This window comes from Lissotriton vulgaris, chromosome 2_1, assembly GCF_964263255.1.
Source record: "Lissotriton vulgaris chromosome 2_1, aLisVul1.2, whole genome shotgun sequence".
Lineage (NCBI taxonomy): Eukaryota > Metazoa > Chordata > Amphibia > Caudata > Salamandridae > Lissotriton > Lissotriton vulgaris.
The window spans coordinates 515,655,358-515,674,160 of NC_141687.1; the positions used below are offsets into that span (position 1 = coordinate 515,655,358).

The 18,803-nt window shown below is 44.7% G+C and overlaps 1 protein-coding gene across 1 annotated transcript in view; it reads left to right on the forward strand.

The window, feature by feature from the left end:
• The window catches only part of VPS8 (VPS8 subunit of CORVET complex), a 1,704,823-nt gene that overhangs the window by 898,953 nt on the left and 787,067 nt on the right, over positions 1 to 18,803 (forward strand). The window contains exons 33-34 of the mRNA XM_086955430.1: positions 11,542 to 11,631; positions 13,396 to 13,442. Of these exons, the coding sequence (XP_086811556.1) occupies positions 11,542 to 11,631; positions 13,396 to 13,442 (137 nt within the window). The remainder of the gene's footprint in view (positions 1 to 11,541; positions 11,632 to 13,395; positions 13,443 to 18,803) is intronic.

The following is an 18,803-nucleotide window of genomic DNA, read 5'->3' on the forward strand; positions in this document are numbered from 1 at the left end:
TCGATGGATTATCATGTGCATCCAGGCGTGTTACTCCTTGGCTAAGAAGGAACCACCTGTTGGGCTGCGGGCTCATTCAACTCGAGCCACGGCCACTACAACTGCCTTGGGCCGAGGTGTGCCCTTGCAGGACATTTGCAAGGCTGCTACGTGGGCTTCATTGCACACGTTTGCGAGGCACTACTGCCTGGACAGTCAAGTCCGGAGGGATGGCTACTTCGGCCGTTCCGTTCTCCAGGACTTTCTGGTGTGAATATTGGTTCGCAGACCCACCACCACGGGGATGGTATTGCTGGGGTATCTATTCTAAGGTAAGGAATCTATCACTAACGTGTCTCTTTCAGATGCACAAGTTACTACTTGTGTAACGATATATCTGTAAGAGACATTAGTGATAGATTCCTTACCGACCCACCCATCCTCCCCGTTCTGCGAACCGATATCTAGGGTTAAGGTCATCCCCTTTCAGGGCCCTAGTTTCTTGGCACCAGTGTCGGTTTTTGTCATGGCTCTGCGCTTCTGGCGCGGAAAAGCTGTGGCTAAGAACTGACGTCAGCACGCGGAGGCGGCGTCTAAGTACTCCGACGACGTCATCACGGCGCCCACGACGCCGACGACGGACGCGGAGCCGCAGACGACGCCTACCGACGCGCAAGGGTACTGCTACACAAAATTTTCCGGATCCAGTCTGACCCCTGGGGTTATTCTAAGGTAAGGAATCTATCACTAACTAATGTCTCTTACAGATATATCGTTACACAAGTAGTAACTTGTGCGTTGGTGCCTTGGGTCTGGCCATTATGTGAAGTAAAGAGAGTCATGCAAGAGCATGCACCGCAAGCGCATCAAAAAAAGGGATTTACAAACTCTTCATGGACCGTTCCCGGGATGACTGAAAGACCGGAAGAAAATCACGCCCCCTGGAAGAAGTCAACGGAGCAACCATCATAGAAGTCTTCCTGGTGATAACACGAGAAAAATGGTCTTTGCCACTTAGACAGAATCTAATCGTCGACAAGTAAATCAACCAGGCACTCTTTTACACCTCATGGTTCTTCCTCAAAGCCTGAATTGGTATTTCTTCCTCAAGAGGAGCCAGCACATCGGCCTCCTTTAGACCCTACGCCAGTAGCCAGATCTTCAATGTCTGCTGTTCCCTCACCCAGGCCTAGCCAATGTGAGCCCTTCCTGGAGTTTCCTATTCATGGTACAGACCCTGCATCATTGCTTAATGTAATGTTTGACATTTTCCCCTGGTCATGGTCCCCTCTGGAGAGCCCTAAGGCCCTACAGGTCCTATGGGCTTCCCTTTCTGGATGACCCCTGCTGGATGTACCCTGCTCCCTTTGCCGCCTTTCTCCCATACCTGCAATTTATTTGTCTCGGACTCTAGCGCTGATGCCAATTGATACTCCAGACCCATCTCGTCTTACCATCAATATGGGTCTTCACCATTGGTGCCAGACCAATCTTCACCAGAACCACTCTCCATGCGACCAGCAGCATAGTCCTTAAATGGTCTTCAAACCTGTGCTTATATTTTGAGGCAAGAAGTACAACACCTGGTGCAGAACAGAAGGTGCTTTTTTGGGGTGGGGTGGGGGAGAGGGACTCTAATCTTTTAAAGTATCCCTGACCAGCCACTGATGATGAACATGGGCCGGGCCATCTGTTTCTATACACATGACTTTTCCACTCTTCAAGATGAGAACAGAGATCAGTTCTCATCATGCCATAATGTGCAAGGCGGCGGAAGTTCTACCTTTCCCTTCCATTGAGAGCAAAAGGCTTGCACCCAACTTCACAGTCCTCCTCTGAACCCTTGCTCCCTTTCCTCGAAGCACTGACAGAAACAATCCTTGCAGCCTAGGGAAAACCAATGTTTGCACCCTCTGTTAGTCATGTGGATTCCAGGTGCTATGGACTGGTCCTAGATGACACAGCTTTCTTGTCTACATATACTGCACCAGAGAGTCTGGTCACTCATGCATTTTGGTCTGCAAAATTGTCTACTGGCGTGTTCACGTCTACTCCATAAGGTAGGGTGTCTAAAAACAACAAAAAACATTCTCACGTAAAAAGTTGAGATCTCTATTTCCTTTGAGAAATAGGACAACTGCTATTCCAAGTTTGCTAGTTGCAATACACAGATTTGGTGAGAAACTGGCAAACTCAAAGAAGACAGGTCATCCAATAAGGGTTGGATATAGCATACTCTGTAGTGCTGGCTATGGGGACATCTGTTACTCTTTGATGTCATGCCTGGTTGAGGACAATGAATACTCAACTGATGTCCAGTCTACCTTAATGGACGTCTCATTTGATGGCTCCACCTATACAGGGATAAAGCAGATTTCGCTTTTGAGACGGTTTAAGAATGCAAAGCTACTGCTAGGTTGCTGGGCCTCAAAACAAAGCAGCAGGACCACTGACCGCTCTGATGAAGCCAACAGACCCAAACATCTCAACAGAAGCAGCAATGCCTGTCTTTCAGGTAATACCAGGGTTATGGCAAAGCATGACTCCGATCTTGCCTCCTCCTCTCTCCATCCTATTCATCTTTCTCCATTTCCACGGGCACATTAGGAAAGCAGCCCTTGCTCCTATTTGTCAGAATAAGTGCTGCCTGTTGGAGGTCAGGTTTCTCCTGGAAGGCCATAACGTCAGACCTTTGGGTCTTGCTGATAGTGGAAAGGGGGTTTTCTCTGCCCTTTCAACAGGTTCCCCTTCCAATCCCTCCCTCTCATTAATCCCTGTCCACAGACCACCTACGCACCCTTCAGCTGCAGGTGGAGTTCTTACTCTTACAAGGGACAGTGATATTGGTGCCAGAGCAGGAGCAAGGCTAAGGTTGCTATTCCTAATGCTTCCTAGTCCTGAAAAAGGATAACGGTCTACATTAGTTCTTAGACCTCAGAGTCATAAATTGGTTCCTGGGTAAGGAAACATTCAAGATGTTGTCCCTGGGTCAGGTGTTTTTTGCACTAGAAACCAATGCTTGGGTGGTGTCTGTACGGAAACAGGCTTTTTGAAAGATTAACCCCACTTTTTACCCCCATTTTAACTGCTAATGTACTGGTGTAATGGCTCTGAAGTGCTCTGAGATCTGCTAAAGAGAACTCAGGGCATGTGGTCTGACCCTTAAAAAGGCGCATGTTTAATTGGCTTGTCCCCAATTCGCATAGCTTTACTTACTTGGAAGCATCTAGTATATGGTACCAAGGGTACCCTGGGCCTATAAGCAGGATTGTCCCCCAGGGGAGACGGCACTTGTTGTGCCACCCTAAGTGGTACAAGGTAAAACATGGCTCTCAGTCTGCTACTACAGACTAGAAGGCCAGTTTTAAACTGCTAACTTAAAGCCCAAACCTCCCTTTTTAATACATTTAAGTCACCCCTAAAGTGATGTATGTTAAAAAGTGAAACATTTACTTTTACATGTTCCAGCTGTAAAAACCCTAAATTGTTGTTTTACTGTAGAAAGGCTAGTAGCCCCAATCGCACATACAGAGTTAAAGGCTGGCAACTCTGCCTTGTTAACTTCTGAATGGGACTACTAAAGTTGCTACTGTACAGTATCAAAAGAATCTCATAGAGACTACTAGCTGCAGATTCCTTAATGTAGAATTACCCCCAGGTGTGAGACTAGATCCGGAAAACTTTTCTGCCACAGCATCCCTGCACGCTGGGGGAACGGCACTACATGACTTCGCCCTGACGTCGTCCGCGCTGGTGACGTCAGTGAGAATACATAAGTCCCACACTGGCGCGCCTACGTCCGTTTTTTATCTTTCCACGTGCAACGCAAATCCGGATTACTGTCCTAGCCTGTTTTCAGGCCTTTCATTCTTTTTACGCTTTGGCGTTTAGTGGAACAGTGTGCGAATGCCTTTGGGCTTCAAGACATGTACCTACTGTGCACATCCCATGTCGGCGAGGGACCCTCATCTGATTTGCATGAGGTGCCTGGGTGAGCACCACGACTCGGAGAGTTGCAACGCCTGCAAACACCTTAAGCCTAAATCACGGCGGGAGCGCCGGATGAAGTTGCTGTCGGTGCGCTTATCCAGGTCGGTGTCGTCCCAGCGTCAGTCCCCTACCTTGGAGGTAAAGAGTCGCCAGTTTAGTCCGCGGAATCGCCTTTGGGCGTGGCTCACCATGTTGTATAGCATTTTAGGACCCTAGTGTAATTTTTCCGATTCATGCCCTTATATAGGTATAAATAACCGTGTCCTTATATAGGCATAGCAATAATAACCATATTTAGACATAGCCCATGCAGTCCAAATACAGGCATGGATACTTCCACTAGTTCTGAAAAGTCACAACGATTTCTTGGAAAACTCCGCTTCAGCAGTTAGGGACTTCTCCTTGCTTGAATATTGATTTGTCCAAGAACTCATGGAGTTTTCAAAGAACTGCGATTCTTTGATGACGTTATTATGTCCAACTTTACGTCAAACTCTGCACCTTCAAGCTATAAATATGCCCACACTTGCTTTAGCAAACACACTGTGGTTTGGAGCAGTTCAACTATCTACTTGCCTGACGCAGCTCACTACGTAAGTGCCGAAGGAAGCCGACCCTCCAGCTGACGCACTGAGAAAGACGCTGTCTTTTTCTCTCGTCGAGAAATCCAGCTCCAGTGTTTCCAAGCTCCCCTTGCGGGATGTTGGGAAATCGAGTCCCGAGACAGAGAGATACCAGACCTCCTTCATTGTAAACCAAGGCATGGAGCTGTTTAGACCCTAAGAGAAATCTTGGATAGATTCTTGGCAAAGAATACTAAACTTATGCTACACCTCACTTACTTCTTCCCTCGTACTAGACTTAGGTTAGGTACAATGGGGTAGGCGTATTTTAGAAGCACCAGTTGAGTACCTTTAGTATTTATTTATTTATGTATGTATTTTATGGCTTAAAAACCATACCATGCTTTTACAGTATTATTTTATAATACTCTTCTTGCTGTACGCATTATACTTTACAGCCAGTATTACGATTGTAGCATTTCATTTCCTCTGCATGAGAAACAAGACTGTTCAATAAATACTTTTATTGAAAACATCTTTCTCTCTATTTCTCTGCACCTCTGATGAAACGAAGCATGCACGATTGACTGAGTAAAATATCTATCTATTGTTTCCACTACTTTGAAGACACGTTTTATCTTGGGGAAACAAAGTTGTCATGTTTATGCGGATGTCAGAAACTAATCCCTTCTTGTTTACTGGAGAAAGTTTCTAGTGACCTCTGGGCTATCTGGCACTCACAATTAAGTCTAACATATTCGATAGAGACCTAGTTGACCTAAGTCCTACGTCACATCTATAGGATATATTATTCCAATGCGCAGAGCCTATTGGGAATATAGGAACTACACTACATGGCGCCCAACGTTTGGTAAGGTACTAATTTAACGCTAGATACTAGAGTAACTCAGTCGTGCTTTTCACAGACACCCCTTTTTTCCCGTAAAATACTCCAGTAGACGTCTGGAGTGGGTAAAAGGATAAAATATCCACCATAACGGAGTAGGACGAAAATCCTATGTATCAGTTTTTGGTTTTGTTCAACGATGAAGGATACAGTGTTCCAAAATATTGTGCACCTTATCTTTGTTTCCTTGAAACTTGCTTTGCAAACTTTCAGTCAACAAAATGACTGAAAACGAGACCGGTGGAGCTGCAACAGCAGCCCGACCAGGTCTTGACATTACAGGTTTTAATGAAGACAACGCGGATGCTATAATCATCCCGGAAAATCTAAGGAAAACCATCACTATAAAGCTAATAACAAATGGCCTATCATCAAGAGGTGGTAGGGTGATATCTGTCATAGAGGCACATGAATATCGGCAGACCGAGGTATTCTATTCATGGTCTTCCCAGAAGCAAATCCAACAACACATGTGTTCCACTTCTACAAGATAGAGGAACCTCCAGCGAAATACACTCCTTTTGACGATATTGAAATTCCATTAACATAGCAAGATCATACACTCTGGTTTAAAGGCGCCCTACAACATCAAAATCACATTACCAGGCTTGGTCCCCTAGGTAGACCAGGAGCAACATGGCCGGTACTAGCCAGCTATACACCACATCCTGACATTGAAAGAATGACAGATTTAGAACTATTAGCTCAGCTAAAACAATTAATCAAAATACGTAGACAATTGGTTCAATATGTCATGCGGACTCTAGCAGTCCAACCTGCTATAAGGATTCCACAGCACACCCCTCATCAGGGGAACACTAACAAAATGGCACCACAGACTATACAATCGGTCATTGGTAAATTACCCGCAAAAAGGGAACAAATTCCATTCTGGTTAGCTCAAAAAATTAGTCAAATCGAGGCAGTATTTCGCGATAGTACACCTCATGAGAAACCCAGGATTCTAACAATCTGTTTACTAATGGTGATCTCACCCCACCTAGAGGACTGTGACTAGAGGACTGTGACACTTTGGGTACAGTCTTTGCTGCAATCTACACAAAAACACATGGTGTTCCGTCTATGGCGGTAATACCAGACGTCCTGAAACAGATTCAAAATGAATACGGGGCAGAGCCGGCTATAAATCTCGGTATGAAATTACTGAAAGATTTTAAACCGGTCTCAGCTATAATATTAGCTAATATTAAAGGTGAAGCAGCATCCGTGGCGATCCGCCAAAAACTAAAAGAACTTGATGTATCTGAGCAACCGTATGAACTGGCCAGAATAATAGAAAAATCCTATGAAGAACTAGGTAGAGCTAATTTGGGTGGAAAACCAGTAAAACCCCAACTAACAGAAAATCCTGAAAAGGTTTTTATTAAAAACACTCTCCCTACTCCTAAAAAGAAGTGGGAAAACATTAAACAGACACTTCCTAAAGAGAAGCGTTCTCAATCCAGAGATCTGTCTCCTCAAAGGGAGCCCTCTGAAAAAAGGTATAACCTCAGAAACAGGGATAATTTGAAAGAAACCTGATAGATATCAAGATACTGAAACACGTTCCTCTCGTACCTTTCAGAAGTTACCATAGCTCGCAAGATCCTGAAGGATCATCTGGAGACAGTGGACTTGAATGAGTACATTCAAGTTGAAACTGCCGATAGCAGGGTTAGTGTACCCCATAAGTTATATGAAGAAACACTCCGGATAGAGGGGGACATAACTAGAAAAATAAGAGCACTCTTTTGGGAGAAACTCTCTAAGGGTTATGACATTCTTCTGGCTGAAAAAGACTGGCCACCTGAATTTGTCAGAGAGTGCCCACATTCTGAAGAAATCATTATGCCAGCCTTCTCAAATCATATTCCTATTCATAAAACATACACCTATGCCAGAAAATGGGCTGTAGCCCAGGCTCCAGGATTATATAAAATTCATGTGGGATGGATGAGGATTCTCCTCACTATAAGATCCCGTTAAAAAATCAACCAACTGCTCAAAGGCAGTATCCAGTTAAGCAAGAAGCTAAAAAATAGGTCAGGGAGATCTTAGATCAACTTCAATACCAAGGGGTGATTGAAACATGCACCTTGTCCATAAACAATCCTTTGTTTTCCTGTCTCCAAACCAGACAATACATATCATCTAGTTTTGGACTACAGACATTTAAACTACTGTTGCAAAACCTTTGCAGTACAAAATGCACCCAGCACAGCACTGATAAATAACATTGTGCCAAAAAATATAAAACCACATTAGATATTTCTAACTGTTTCTTCTGTCAAAACATTGCACCTGAAAGCAGATACTTGACGGCTTTCTCAATTATGGGGACACAGAGTCACTTCTGTCGTCTCCCCCATGGATTCAAGAATAGTCCAGGGTTATTTTCAGCCAGAGTAACAAAGTTACTACAAACGTATGATGATGAGGCATTATCTTATGTTGATGACATCTATCTTACAGACGATGACTTGGACTGGCACTTGAACAGAGTGAATACCATAATAATTGGTTTCACATCTGAAGGGTACAAATTCAACATAAAAAAATCAAGAATTGCCCATCTCAACGCCCTATTCTTAAGATACAGACTTTCAAGTTAAGGCAAAAGCCTGGAAGCAAACTTTTTAGAGAAATGTGCGCTGCTCCAACCTCCAAAAACGCTGAAAAACGTAGTCAATTCTAGGCTTCCTGAATTTCGGAAGAACTTACAGTCTAAACTGCGCAGAAAGGATTAAACCTCTCTACGAACTAATCAAACCTGATTTCAAATCAACTAATTGGACTCAGAAAGTCCTCCCCACAGTGGTCCTAAAGACCAACCTCCTCACCGAGGTGCTCCAGACGGCGTCTACTTCGTCAGAGCCAATGATTCCTTTCAGTGACGCCCTTACGGAGGTCCTCTTGGGCACTTGGTCAAGGCCGGCTATGGCGGCCCCAGTGGATAAAAATGTCGCCAGACGCCACCGACCGGCACCCAGTGACCCTGCCTTCTTGACCAGTCACCCTACGCCTGAGAGTCTGGTCATTCAGGCCTCGATGTTGCAGAGTGCCTTTCCCACGACCCATTCGGTGTGGGTTGGACACCGCTGACTCATTTGGCAGGGCGATTTCTACGACTGAGGCGTTGCGGCGCCACGCCTGGTTGCGTTCGACTGGGTTCTTGCCAGATATCCAGAGCTCACTCATGGACATACCCTTTGATGACACCCGTCTGTTTTGGCAACTGACAGTGCCCTGGAACGCTTTAAGGACTTGCGGGCTACGGCCAAGTCCTTTGGGTCTTTCTGCTAAGAACCCGGTCACTCCTGGTTTTCGTTCCTTTCGTGGCCAAGATAGAGGAGCCCAGGCACGCCCATCCACCAGCCTGTACAGAACCAGCCTCATCGCGGCCGTCAGGGTAGCAGTGCGCTTTACAAGACACATACATTTACATACATACATCAGGGCAACCTGTTCAACCTTGTTCAGATCTCGGCGGGCACTGCACGACAATTACAGTGGTGGTTCACAAATCGCGATTGGGTCAATGGCAGATACCTCTCCCTTCCCCAACCGGAGCACTCGGTGGTGACGGATGCGTCCCTCCTGGGATGGGGAGGCCACTTGGGAGAGGCAAAGATCTGAGGCCTCTGGTCTCTGGCGGAGTTCTGGCTCCATATCAACCTTCTGGAGCTGCAGGCGATCCGACTTGCACTGAAGGCATTCCTTCCCTCTGTCCGGGGAAGTGTAGTGCAGGTGTTCACGGACAACACCACCGCCATGTGGTAATGCAATAAGCAGGGCGGAGTGGGATCCTGGACCCTATGTCAGGAGGCTCTGCACCTCTGGACATGGCTGGAACATCAAGGCATTACCTTGGTGATTCAACACCTGGCAGGTTCTTTGAATGCCAGGGCGGACAAACTCCGCCGTCGGTGCATGATGGATTACGAATGGCGTCTGAACTCGGACATGGTGCAATGTCTCTTTCTGCAGTGGGGAGAGCCCAGGTTAGATCTGTTCGCCACCGAAGAGAATGCGCAATGTCATCAGTTCTGCACGTTGGAATTTCCAAGGCAGCACTCGCTCATCTTGAGTGGAGCTGCTGCCTGCTGTACCCCTTTCTGCCTATACCACTTCTGCCCAGAGTGCTGAAGAAGATCAGGCGCGACCGGGCCCAAGTCATTCTTGTGGCTCCGGACTGGCCTTGAAGAGTATGGTATCCCGGGCTACTCAGTATGAGCACCGATCCCCCGATCCGTCTGCCTCTTCGGGAGGATCTTCTGTCGTAGAAGCAGGGGACGTTCCTCCACCCGAACCTGTCCAGCTTCCACCTCCATGCGTGGAGATTGAGCGGCGACAGTTGACGCCTTTTGACCTTCCTCCCGAGGTCTGTAATGTCATTCTGGCAGCCAGGCGTCCCTCCACTAAAACAGTGTATGACTGCTGATGGAACAAATTAGTGGCATGGTGCACAGCAAAGGCTGTGGATCCCCTTTTTGCCCCTCTTTCTGAGGTTCTTCTGTTTCTCTTGTCCTTGGCCCAGCAGGGCTCTGCTCTGGGCACTCTCAAAGGTTATCTTCCTGCCATCTCTGCCTTTCTACATCTTCCTGATCAACCTTCTCTTTTTAAGTCCCCGGTTGTTAACCATTTCCATAAAGGCATTACACACACTTTTCCTCCTGTGCCGTTCATCATGCCTCAATGGGACTTAAACCTTGTCTTGACATATCTGATGTGCGCTCTCTTCGAGCCCCTTCATAACTGTCCTTTGCGTCTTCTTACTCTCAAGACGACTTACCTGGTAGCTATCACCTCTGCCAGAAGAGTGAGTGAGCTCCAGACTCTTTCCTCCAAACCTCCTTTCCTTTCAATTCATCCTGACAAGGTGGTTCTAAGGACCCCTTCCTTCTTTCTTGCCAAAGGTTGTCACACCCTTCCACATCGGGCGGACCATCACTTTGCCCACCTTCTTTCCTCCCCCGCATCCTTCTAGGAAGGAGGAGAGGCTCCACCGTTTGGACCCGAAACGTGCGCTCGCCTTCTATCTGCGGCGTACACAACAGTTCCGAGTGGAAGATCAGCTCTTTGTTGGCTACATAGGTGCCAAAAAAGGTTGGGCCGTGCACAAATGGACCATCTCCCGGTGGCTCGGTCTGTGCAGCAAAGCCTTTTACTCCTTGACCAAGAAGGAGCCTCTTCTGGGGCTGCGTCCCCATTTGACCAGGGCAACTGCAGCTACTACTGCCTTGGGGCGCAGCGTTCCCTTGCAGGACATTTGTCAGGCAGCTACGTTGGTCTTGCTGCACACGTTTACAAAGCACTACTTCCTTGACAGTCCGGTCCGGAGAGAAGGCTTCTTTGGCCGTTCTGGGCTACGTGACTTTCTGATGTAATCTTGTTCGCAGACCCACCACCGGGGTTGGTATTGCTGGGGTATCCATTCTATGGTAAGGAATCTATCACTAACGTGTCTCTTTCAGATGCAAAAGTTACTACTTGTGTAACAATATATCTGTAAGAGACATTAGTTAGTGATAGATTCCTTACCGCCCCACCCATCCTCCCCGTTCTGCGAACTGATTATTAGGGTTAAGGTCATCCCTTTCAGGGCCCTAGTTTTATGCACCAATGGTCAGTATCTTGCATGGCTCCGCGTTCCTTGCACGGAAAGGCGTGTACAAAACTGACAATAGCGCGCATGGGTGGCGCCTAAGTACCCTCCGTGATGTCATCTCGGCGCTGACGATGCCAGTGATGGACGCGGAGCCGCACAACGCCACCTACTGACGCGCAGGGGCACTGCTAAGCAAAACTTTCCTGATCCAGATATTCTAAGGTAAGGAATCTATCGCTAACTAATGTCTTGTGTATTAAACTGGTGCTTAAGAACAGCAGTTGCTGTTTTTTTTTAGTTCATTTGTATAAATTTAACAATAATAACACATTTTGAAAATGATTTTTAATATTCTTGAGAAACAGTATTTCATGTAAAGTCCGGGACAACCTAATAGTTTATTACAAACGTCTGCAAAGAATGTTCCCAGCTTTGCTGTCTGCTTTAATTAGTACAGACAACACATAAATGTTTACCTTTGTTGTCCTTTTTAGGACCTTGTATCTTTAAGCCCATGCAAAGCTGCTGACATGGTTGCCATCCATTTCAGCGAACAACTTGAAACAGTCATTGCAAAGATCCAGGTACATTATTAACGTATTGATCAATGAATGTGATGTGTCTCATTTCTTTCACTGCCACTCTTCACTACTCTGGTAATTCTACTTTAGAATGACGTGTTACTCCCGTTTCTCGACTCTTGAACAGAAAACTACTTCAGCTCATTATTTTTTACTGGGATTTTGTTTTTGCTTACCACGATAGCTTATGTTTGTTTCATACAGGCGAATTTATTTAATGTTTTATTGATTAAAAGTGTTTACCAACACGTTTCGTTTTGCTGTCTGTATTGCTACCTGCTTTTTTCATTCTATGAAATGGGAAGGGATGCAAATTTATCTTCTGAAAACTTCGAACAAGGCACAAATTTCACACAAAAAAACAATGTTCAGTACACTTGTGCAAAATATTGAGTACCTCAGGCTGTGAAGACCGAAAGCACTCCTTGGAGACTTCTGTCCTCCAGACCTACCTCCAGGCCAGGAGGTACCCATAGTAGGTGCCTGGCTGCATGCTTGGTGTTATGCTGTCCCTGAAAACATGTTCCGTTTGTGAGTAAGATAGTATTGCCTCAGGTGTTGGAACTGTTCTTTTTGTTTTAACCCTTTCGATGCTGATGACGAGCTCAGCTCGTCATCACCCACGGGTGTCGTGTGCTGATGACGAGCTGAGCTCGTCATAGTGCCACTAAAATGGCATTTTCCAGCACAGGGGGGGGGAAACGCCCAGCAGCCAGGTGGTTAAAGAAGCTTGCACTGTTTCTAACTAGGCGGTCCCTTGACACTGCTGTTGCCAGTGGCATGGATGATGTTGGACAATCTTCTTGTCCTACTTTCCTAAAGAATAGCCCTGTTCACTGTTAAACGTTTTAGCCGGTTACTTCAATATTGGATTTCCAGGGCTTTTTATTTTAACACAAGTGTGGGGGTTGAAGGCGGAGGCCATTACGTTTTATGAAGACCACTCATTTATACCAGTGTTGGAAAAGGCACATTATATTGTCCTTTACCTCAAAATGAATCCATCCTCCAGAAACTTAGAGCAGCATTTTAATAATTCTGACCAGCATTGTTGTGGCGAAGTAATATCAGAAGAATATTTGTGTATGGTGTTATGAATTTCTTTGTGGTTTGAGCTTAGAGTGGTGTTGGTTAAGGACTCATTTGGCAAACACAGACTATATCAATCTATTTTGAGGCGAGCTTTCCAAGGCTGATTTAAAGTGCCATCCATACCATCACTCATTACTGTTGAGTTAATTGTGATTCTTTAACTTGTGCAGTGTTTGGTGAAAGGCCCATTGTAATGTATCTGTAATGCAATTGAGAATGCAACAATGGCGTTACCAGAAGTTAAAATGGCAGAAGAGCAATTTAATTGTACTTGCCACATAGAACTGGGTGACTTGCTTATTCCTGTATATGTTGAACATGAAGAACTGGATGAGTGAGTTATTTTTGTATGTTTTGAACATGATGTCCCAACCTTGGTATAGTAGCACAAATCATTTGGTGATGGTTAGGTTAGAGCATCAGTGAAAAGCAGATACACATACTCATGACATTAGAGGGTAGATGTAAATGATGAAACCCAATGTAACAAAGTCGTTTACGTATTCTAGCCTCATGCTAGCCCTTGCAATTTAAGTTAATGTCTACTGCATTCTATTTCCATCTTTTTATGCTTGCATGCCCATTGCCACCCTTTTTTGTTGCCATTACTGAGTAATTTTGTTTTATAATATGGTCAGAAAACTGTCTTAACTTTGGGATTTCATTTCTGTCTAGGACCTGTTTCTCCTTTTTCAATTTTTGAGAAGCCTCCTTGACCCGAGGTATGTTGATATTGTTTTCAAGAAGCAGTGTTTGTAAATGTGACTATTTTTGACATAAGATGGTTTATGTTTATAACTTGGAGGAATGTTAAGAAAAGTTTAATGGAATAGAAATTTCTAGTTAATACCAAACTCATTTAGATTTTTTGGTCCGCATAACATTGTTTTGCCTGTTTTTCCACTATAATTGATCAGTTCATTTAGATACTGTGGCCTCAAGATAATATGGTGCCGTACATTAAACCTTCGTAATTTTTGCTTGCCTTCCTTCTTAAAATATTCTGAGTTGACAGGCTTTATTAGGTTTTTCTTTCTCAGCCTATTTAATAGACTGTGGTGAAATATACATTTTGTTTTGTTTATCACAAAACGGGTCATATTGGGTCCTCTTCAGTGACACATAGAGCGATTGTTTTAATGTACATGGGAAATTTATTTAATAGACTGATGTGACAAACACATATAAATAGGCTTTCATACATATTGTGGGTTGAGTGGAGAAGTGCTATTATGTGTCAGTGCTTGGCTCTTCATAAGGATTAATACAAATGCAGTTTAATGGGTGTACAACGTGTACACGCACAAAGATTGTCTCTTCTACAATTTCATGGTGAAACAAATCATTTTAGTAAACAGCGACACCAGAACAGTCCGCTCGAGCTAACGATGCTTATGACTTAAATACTTCCCAAGAACTAATGAAATGAGAGGACATGTCCATAGCAAGGTTAAAAGGCTTTTCTGATGTAAAGCGGGTTTCAGGTCTTTCCAGAAGCTCGTACACTGATATTATTCTTATACAAGCATGCTTCACCAGTGGGTCCTGCTCACTGAAGAGTCTTTCTAATGTCTCTAGAATGGCCTAATCCTGTCAGTTAGTTATGAATACATTTACCTAAGAATATTTTTTAATAATGCACCATAAATTTTAAGTACAAAGTAGGTAATGTACTTAGTTGATGTCTTTTATATATTTTAAGTCCTGCTTCCTTCCCCTTAGAGCATTTTGGCTTTATAATGCATGCATCCTTTTATTCATCTGTCCTAGCAGTTCAGTTAGACTGTTCTTATTGCAGCAGGAAGAGCTCTGAATTGCAAGCGGCTGATCTCTGCTTGGAGTGACATGGTGGCCACAAATGAATGAAGTACTCTCAATTACCAGTGACAGAGATTAAGTCAAAAATTCTACCTGCCAAATGTACACTGTCCCAATACACAAATTTCAACATTGAATAGGTAAAAGTAAAACACAGAATCACTTTTTACAGCAGTCAAGTCAGTGTGCCAGGAGCGGTTTTAGCATACACCATACAAGTCTTCAAGAAAGCCAAGCTCATTCAGTATGTTTCCCTGCTAGTGTATTAAACTTGAAGAAATAAACTGTAAAACAAGCATTTGCAATGCAATAGGTCTCACATTGGGAAAGTTTGAGCTATTGGTATTGTAAATGACACATTTTTTATTTGTGTTGGTTTTGTGAAATTAATAGCTTTGTCATTTACAATGCCAATACTTTTAACTTTTGCAAATGTGACGCCTATAGCAATCGTAATGCAACATGTTTTGTATTTACATGACTTAGATGTATTAATATTACAAATAACAATGGCTTTTAATTTTTTTAAATAATTAATACTTACATAAAAGGTATTTAAATTTATAATGGCAATAGATTAAACTTTTGTAAATAACTTTTGTGAAGATTATGTTCAGTGTATTTTATTGTGACGAAAATCCAAGAACAGAAGTGAAATATTAACATCTTTTTGTGACATTTGTAATAAAGCTTGAAACATTGAGAGAACATATTTGAACCAGTTGTTGTTGAATGGTTGCACAGATCGATGCTGTGGTAGCGCTGAGTGATGTTGTGGTGGTGAAGAGTGATGCTGTGGCGTTCAGTGATGCTGTGGTAGCGCATAGTGATAAAGTGGTGCCCCTGAGTGATGATGTGGTGCCCCTGAGTGATGCTGTGGTGCCCCTGAGTAATGCTGTGATGGTGTGATAGATAGATAGAGGGAGGGCGATAAATAGATAGATAAATGGAGTGAGGGCGATCAATAGATAGAGTGAGGGCAATAGATAGACAGATAGAGTGAGAGCGATAGATAGAGTGAGGGCGATAGATAGAAAGATAGACTGATATAGTGAGAACGATAGATAGTGAGGGCGATAGATAGAGGGCGATCGATAGATAGATAGACAGATAGATAGAAAGATAGATAGATAGAGAGTGAAGGCGATGGATAGATAGAGTGAGGGCAATAGATAGATAGAGTGAGGGCAGTAGATAAATAGAGTGAGGGGTATAGATAGATAGATCGAGTGAGTCCGATAGATAGATAGATAGATAGATAGATAGAGAGTGAGGGCGATAGATAGAGGGCGATAGATAGATAGAGGGCAAGAGATAGAGTGAAGGTGATAGAGTGAGGGCGATAGATAGATGTATGTGGTTGTGTGTGTGGTTGTGTGTGTGGTTGTGTGTGTATGGTTGTGTGTGTGTGGTTGTATGTGTTGTTGTGTGTGTGGTTGTATATGTGGCTGTGTGTGTGGTTGTGGTTGTGTGTGTGGTTGGGTGTGGTTATGTGTGTGTGGTTGGGTGGTTGTGTGTGGTTGTGTGTAGTTGTGTGTGGTTGTGTGTGTGGTTAGGTGTGGTGTGTGTGGTTGTATGTGTGTGGGCGCATGGTTGTATGTATGTGTGTGTGCGGTTAGAGAAGGATGTATGTGGGAGATAGCAGCAGATCAGCACAGCAGAAGAGAACAGGGAGTTACAGAAGGAGGCGGTGGAAGAGAGCAGGAGATCGGCACAGGAGAAGAAAACAGGGAGTTAGAGAAGGAGTCGGTGGAAGGGAACAGCAAATCAGCACGGGAGAAGAGAACAGGGAGTTGGAGAAGGGGGCGAGGTGGAAGAGAGCAGCAGATCAGCATGGGAGAACAGAACAGGGATTTAAAGTAGGAGGCGGTGGAAGAGAGCAGCAGATCAGCACAGGAGAAGAGAACAGGGAGTTAAAGAAGGAGGTCGGGTGGAAGAGAGCAGCAGATCAGCACAGGAGAAGAGAACATGGATTTAAAGAAGATCGCAGATCGGCACAGGAGAAGAAAAGAGAACAGGGAGCTAGAGGAGGCGGTGGAAGAGAGCAGCAGATCAGTACGGGAGAAGAGAAGAGAACAGGGAATTAGAGAAGGAGGTGGGTGGAAGAGAGCAGCAGATCAGTACGGGAGAAGAGAAGAGAACAGGGAATTAGAGAAGGAGGTGGGTGGAAGAGAGCAGCAGATCAGCACAGCAAAAGAGAACAGGGAGTTCAAGAAGGAGGCGGGTGGAAGAGAGCAGCAGATCAGCACAGGAGAAGAGAACAGGGAGTTAGAGAAAGAGGCTGCTGGAAGAGAACAGCAGATTAGCACAGGAGAATATAACAGGGAGTTAAAGGAGGCAGGTGGAAGAGAGCAGCAGATCAGCACAGCAAAAGAGAACAGGGAGTTAAAGAAGGAGGTGGGGTGGAACAGAGCAGCAGATCAGCTCAGGGGAAGAGAACAGGGAGTTAAAGAAGGAGGTGGGGTGGAAGAGAGCAGCAGATCAGCACAGGAGAAGAAAAGAGAAGAGAACAGGGAGTTAGAGAAGGATGCAGGGTGGAAGAGAGCAGCAGATCAGCATGAGAGAAGAGAAGAGAACAGGGAGTTAGAGAAGGAGGTGGTTGGAAGAGAGGAATAGATCAGCACAGCAGAAGATAACAGGGAGTTAAAGACGGAGGTGGGGTGGAAGAGAGCAGCAGATCAGCACGAGAGAAGAGAAGAGAACAGGGAGTTAGAGAAGGAGGTTGCTGGAAGAGAGGAACAGATCAGCACAGCAGAAGAGAACAGGGAGTTAAAGAAGGAGGTGATGTGGAAGAGAGCAGCAGATCAGCACGAGAGAAGAGAAGAGAAGAGGGAGTTAGAGAAGGAGGTGGCTGGAAGAGAGGAACAGATCAGCACAGCAGAAGAGAAAGAGAACAAGGAGTTAAAGAAGGAGGTGGGGTGGAAGAGAGCAGCAGATCAGCACAAGAGAAGAGAATAGAACAGGGAGTTAGAGAAGGAGGGGGATCGAAGAGAGCAGCAGATCATCACAGGAGAAAAGAAGAGAACATGGAGTTAGAGAAGGAGGTGCGTGGAAGAGAGCCGCAGATCAGCACAGCAGAAGAGAACAGGCATTTAAAGAAGGAGGTGGGTGGAAGAGAGCAGCAGATCAGCACAGGAGAAGAGAAGAGAAGAGAACAGGGAGAAGGAGGGAAGGTGGAAGAGAGCAGCAGGTCAGCACAGCAGAAGAGAACAGGTAGTTAAAGGAGGAGGTGGGGTGGAAGAGAGCAGCAGAACAGCACGGGAGAAGAGAACAGGGAGGTAGAGAAGGAAGTGCAATAAAACTATAATCAAATGATTAGAAGCAAAATGCAATTAAAAAGCCCTAAAAATATCACTTTGAAAATAACGTCTGACAAATAGTTGTTACCGGTTAACAAAATCTGAGATGTTCTAGGACGGAGATGAACAGAATAGGAGAAAAACACTGCTAGAAGCCTAGGTCTGGGGATTTGTAATTTAGGCAGCGTCGGACTGCAAGCCAACTTAAACGGATCCTTCGGACAAGTAGAGTTTTGGTGTAAACAAGCAAGTGGTTTTTGTGGGTAAGCACCTGTATGTTATCCATGTACATTTAAATTGGGAAGGGAAGTGCAAAGCCAATAGCGAACAATAATTAAAAATGAGTGTTGAGATTAAATCTCTGGAGAGCAACACGGTGAACAAGTGAAAACTAAATGCCAGTGGTGGCCACAGCCTGGCAGTGTTTAATAAGAAAGACTGTCTCTCTGAGCGATTTCACTCTCTATGGTGTTGATGAGAGCGAGGTAATGAGGAAGAAATAACTGAGAACGCCAGGGTGAACAGCAAGAGGTATGAGTCGCTTTATTATGCGAGTGGCCACAACACTTAAATCTTTAGAAGAAAACAAAATTGCTGGCAGAAGTATTTCACGGTGCTCTCACAACACAGGCAGAGTGATAAATCATAGACGCGCTTGTGAGAAGACGCAATATCTCTGGAGGTGGCATAGAGCGCAGACTAAAGAACAATGCAGGAGAATGGCACGGGCAAATGTACAGTGAAACGTAGCGTGAGCTCTAAGATGAGCTGTGAAGGGCTTGCGGTGTTAAACAATAATGGAGAGCGTGGCAGACGGCAGGCATGAGCACTAATGAAGCAGTTAGAGGCATACGCGCGAGGCGAGCTTGACGGACAGCTTGATGTAAATGTAAAAACAAGGTAAGATGAAGGCCAAGGAGAGCAGTAAAAATGAAACAACTAGTGTGGCATGGCAGACAGAAGGCA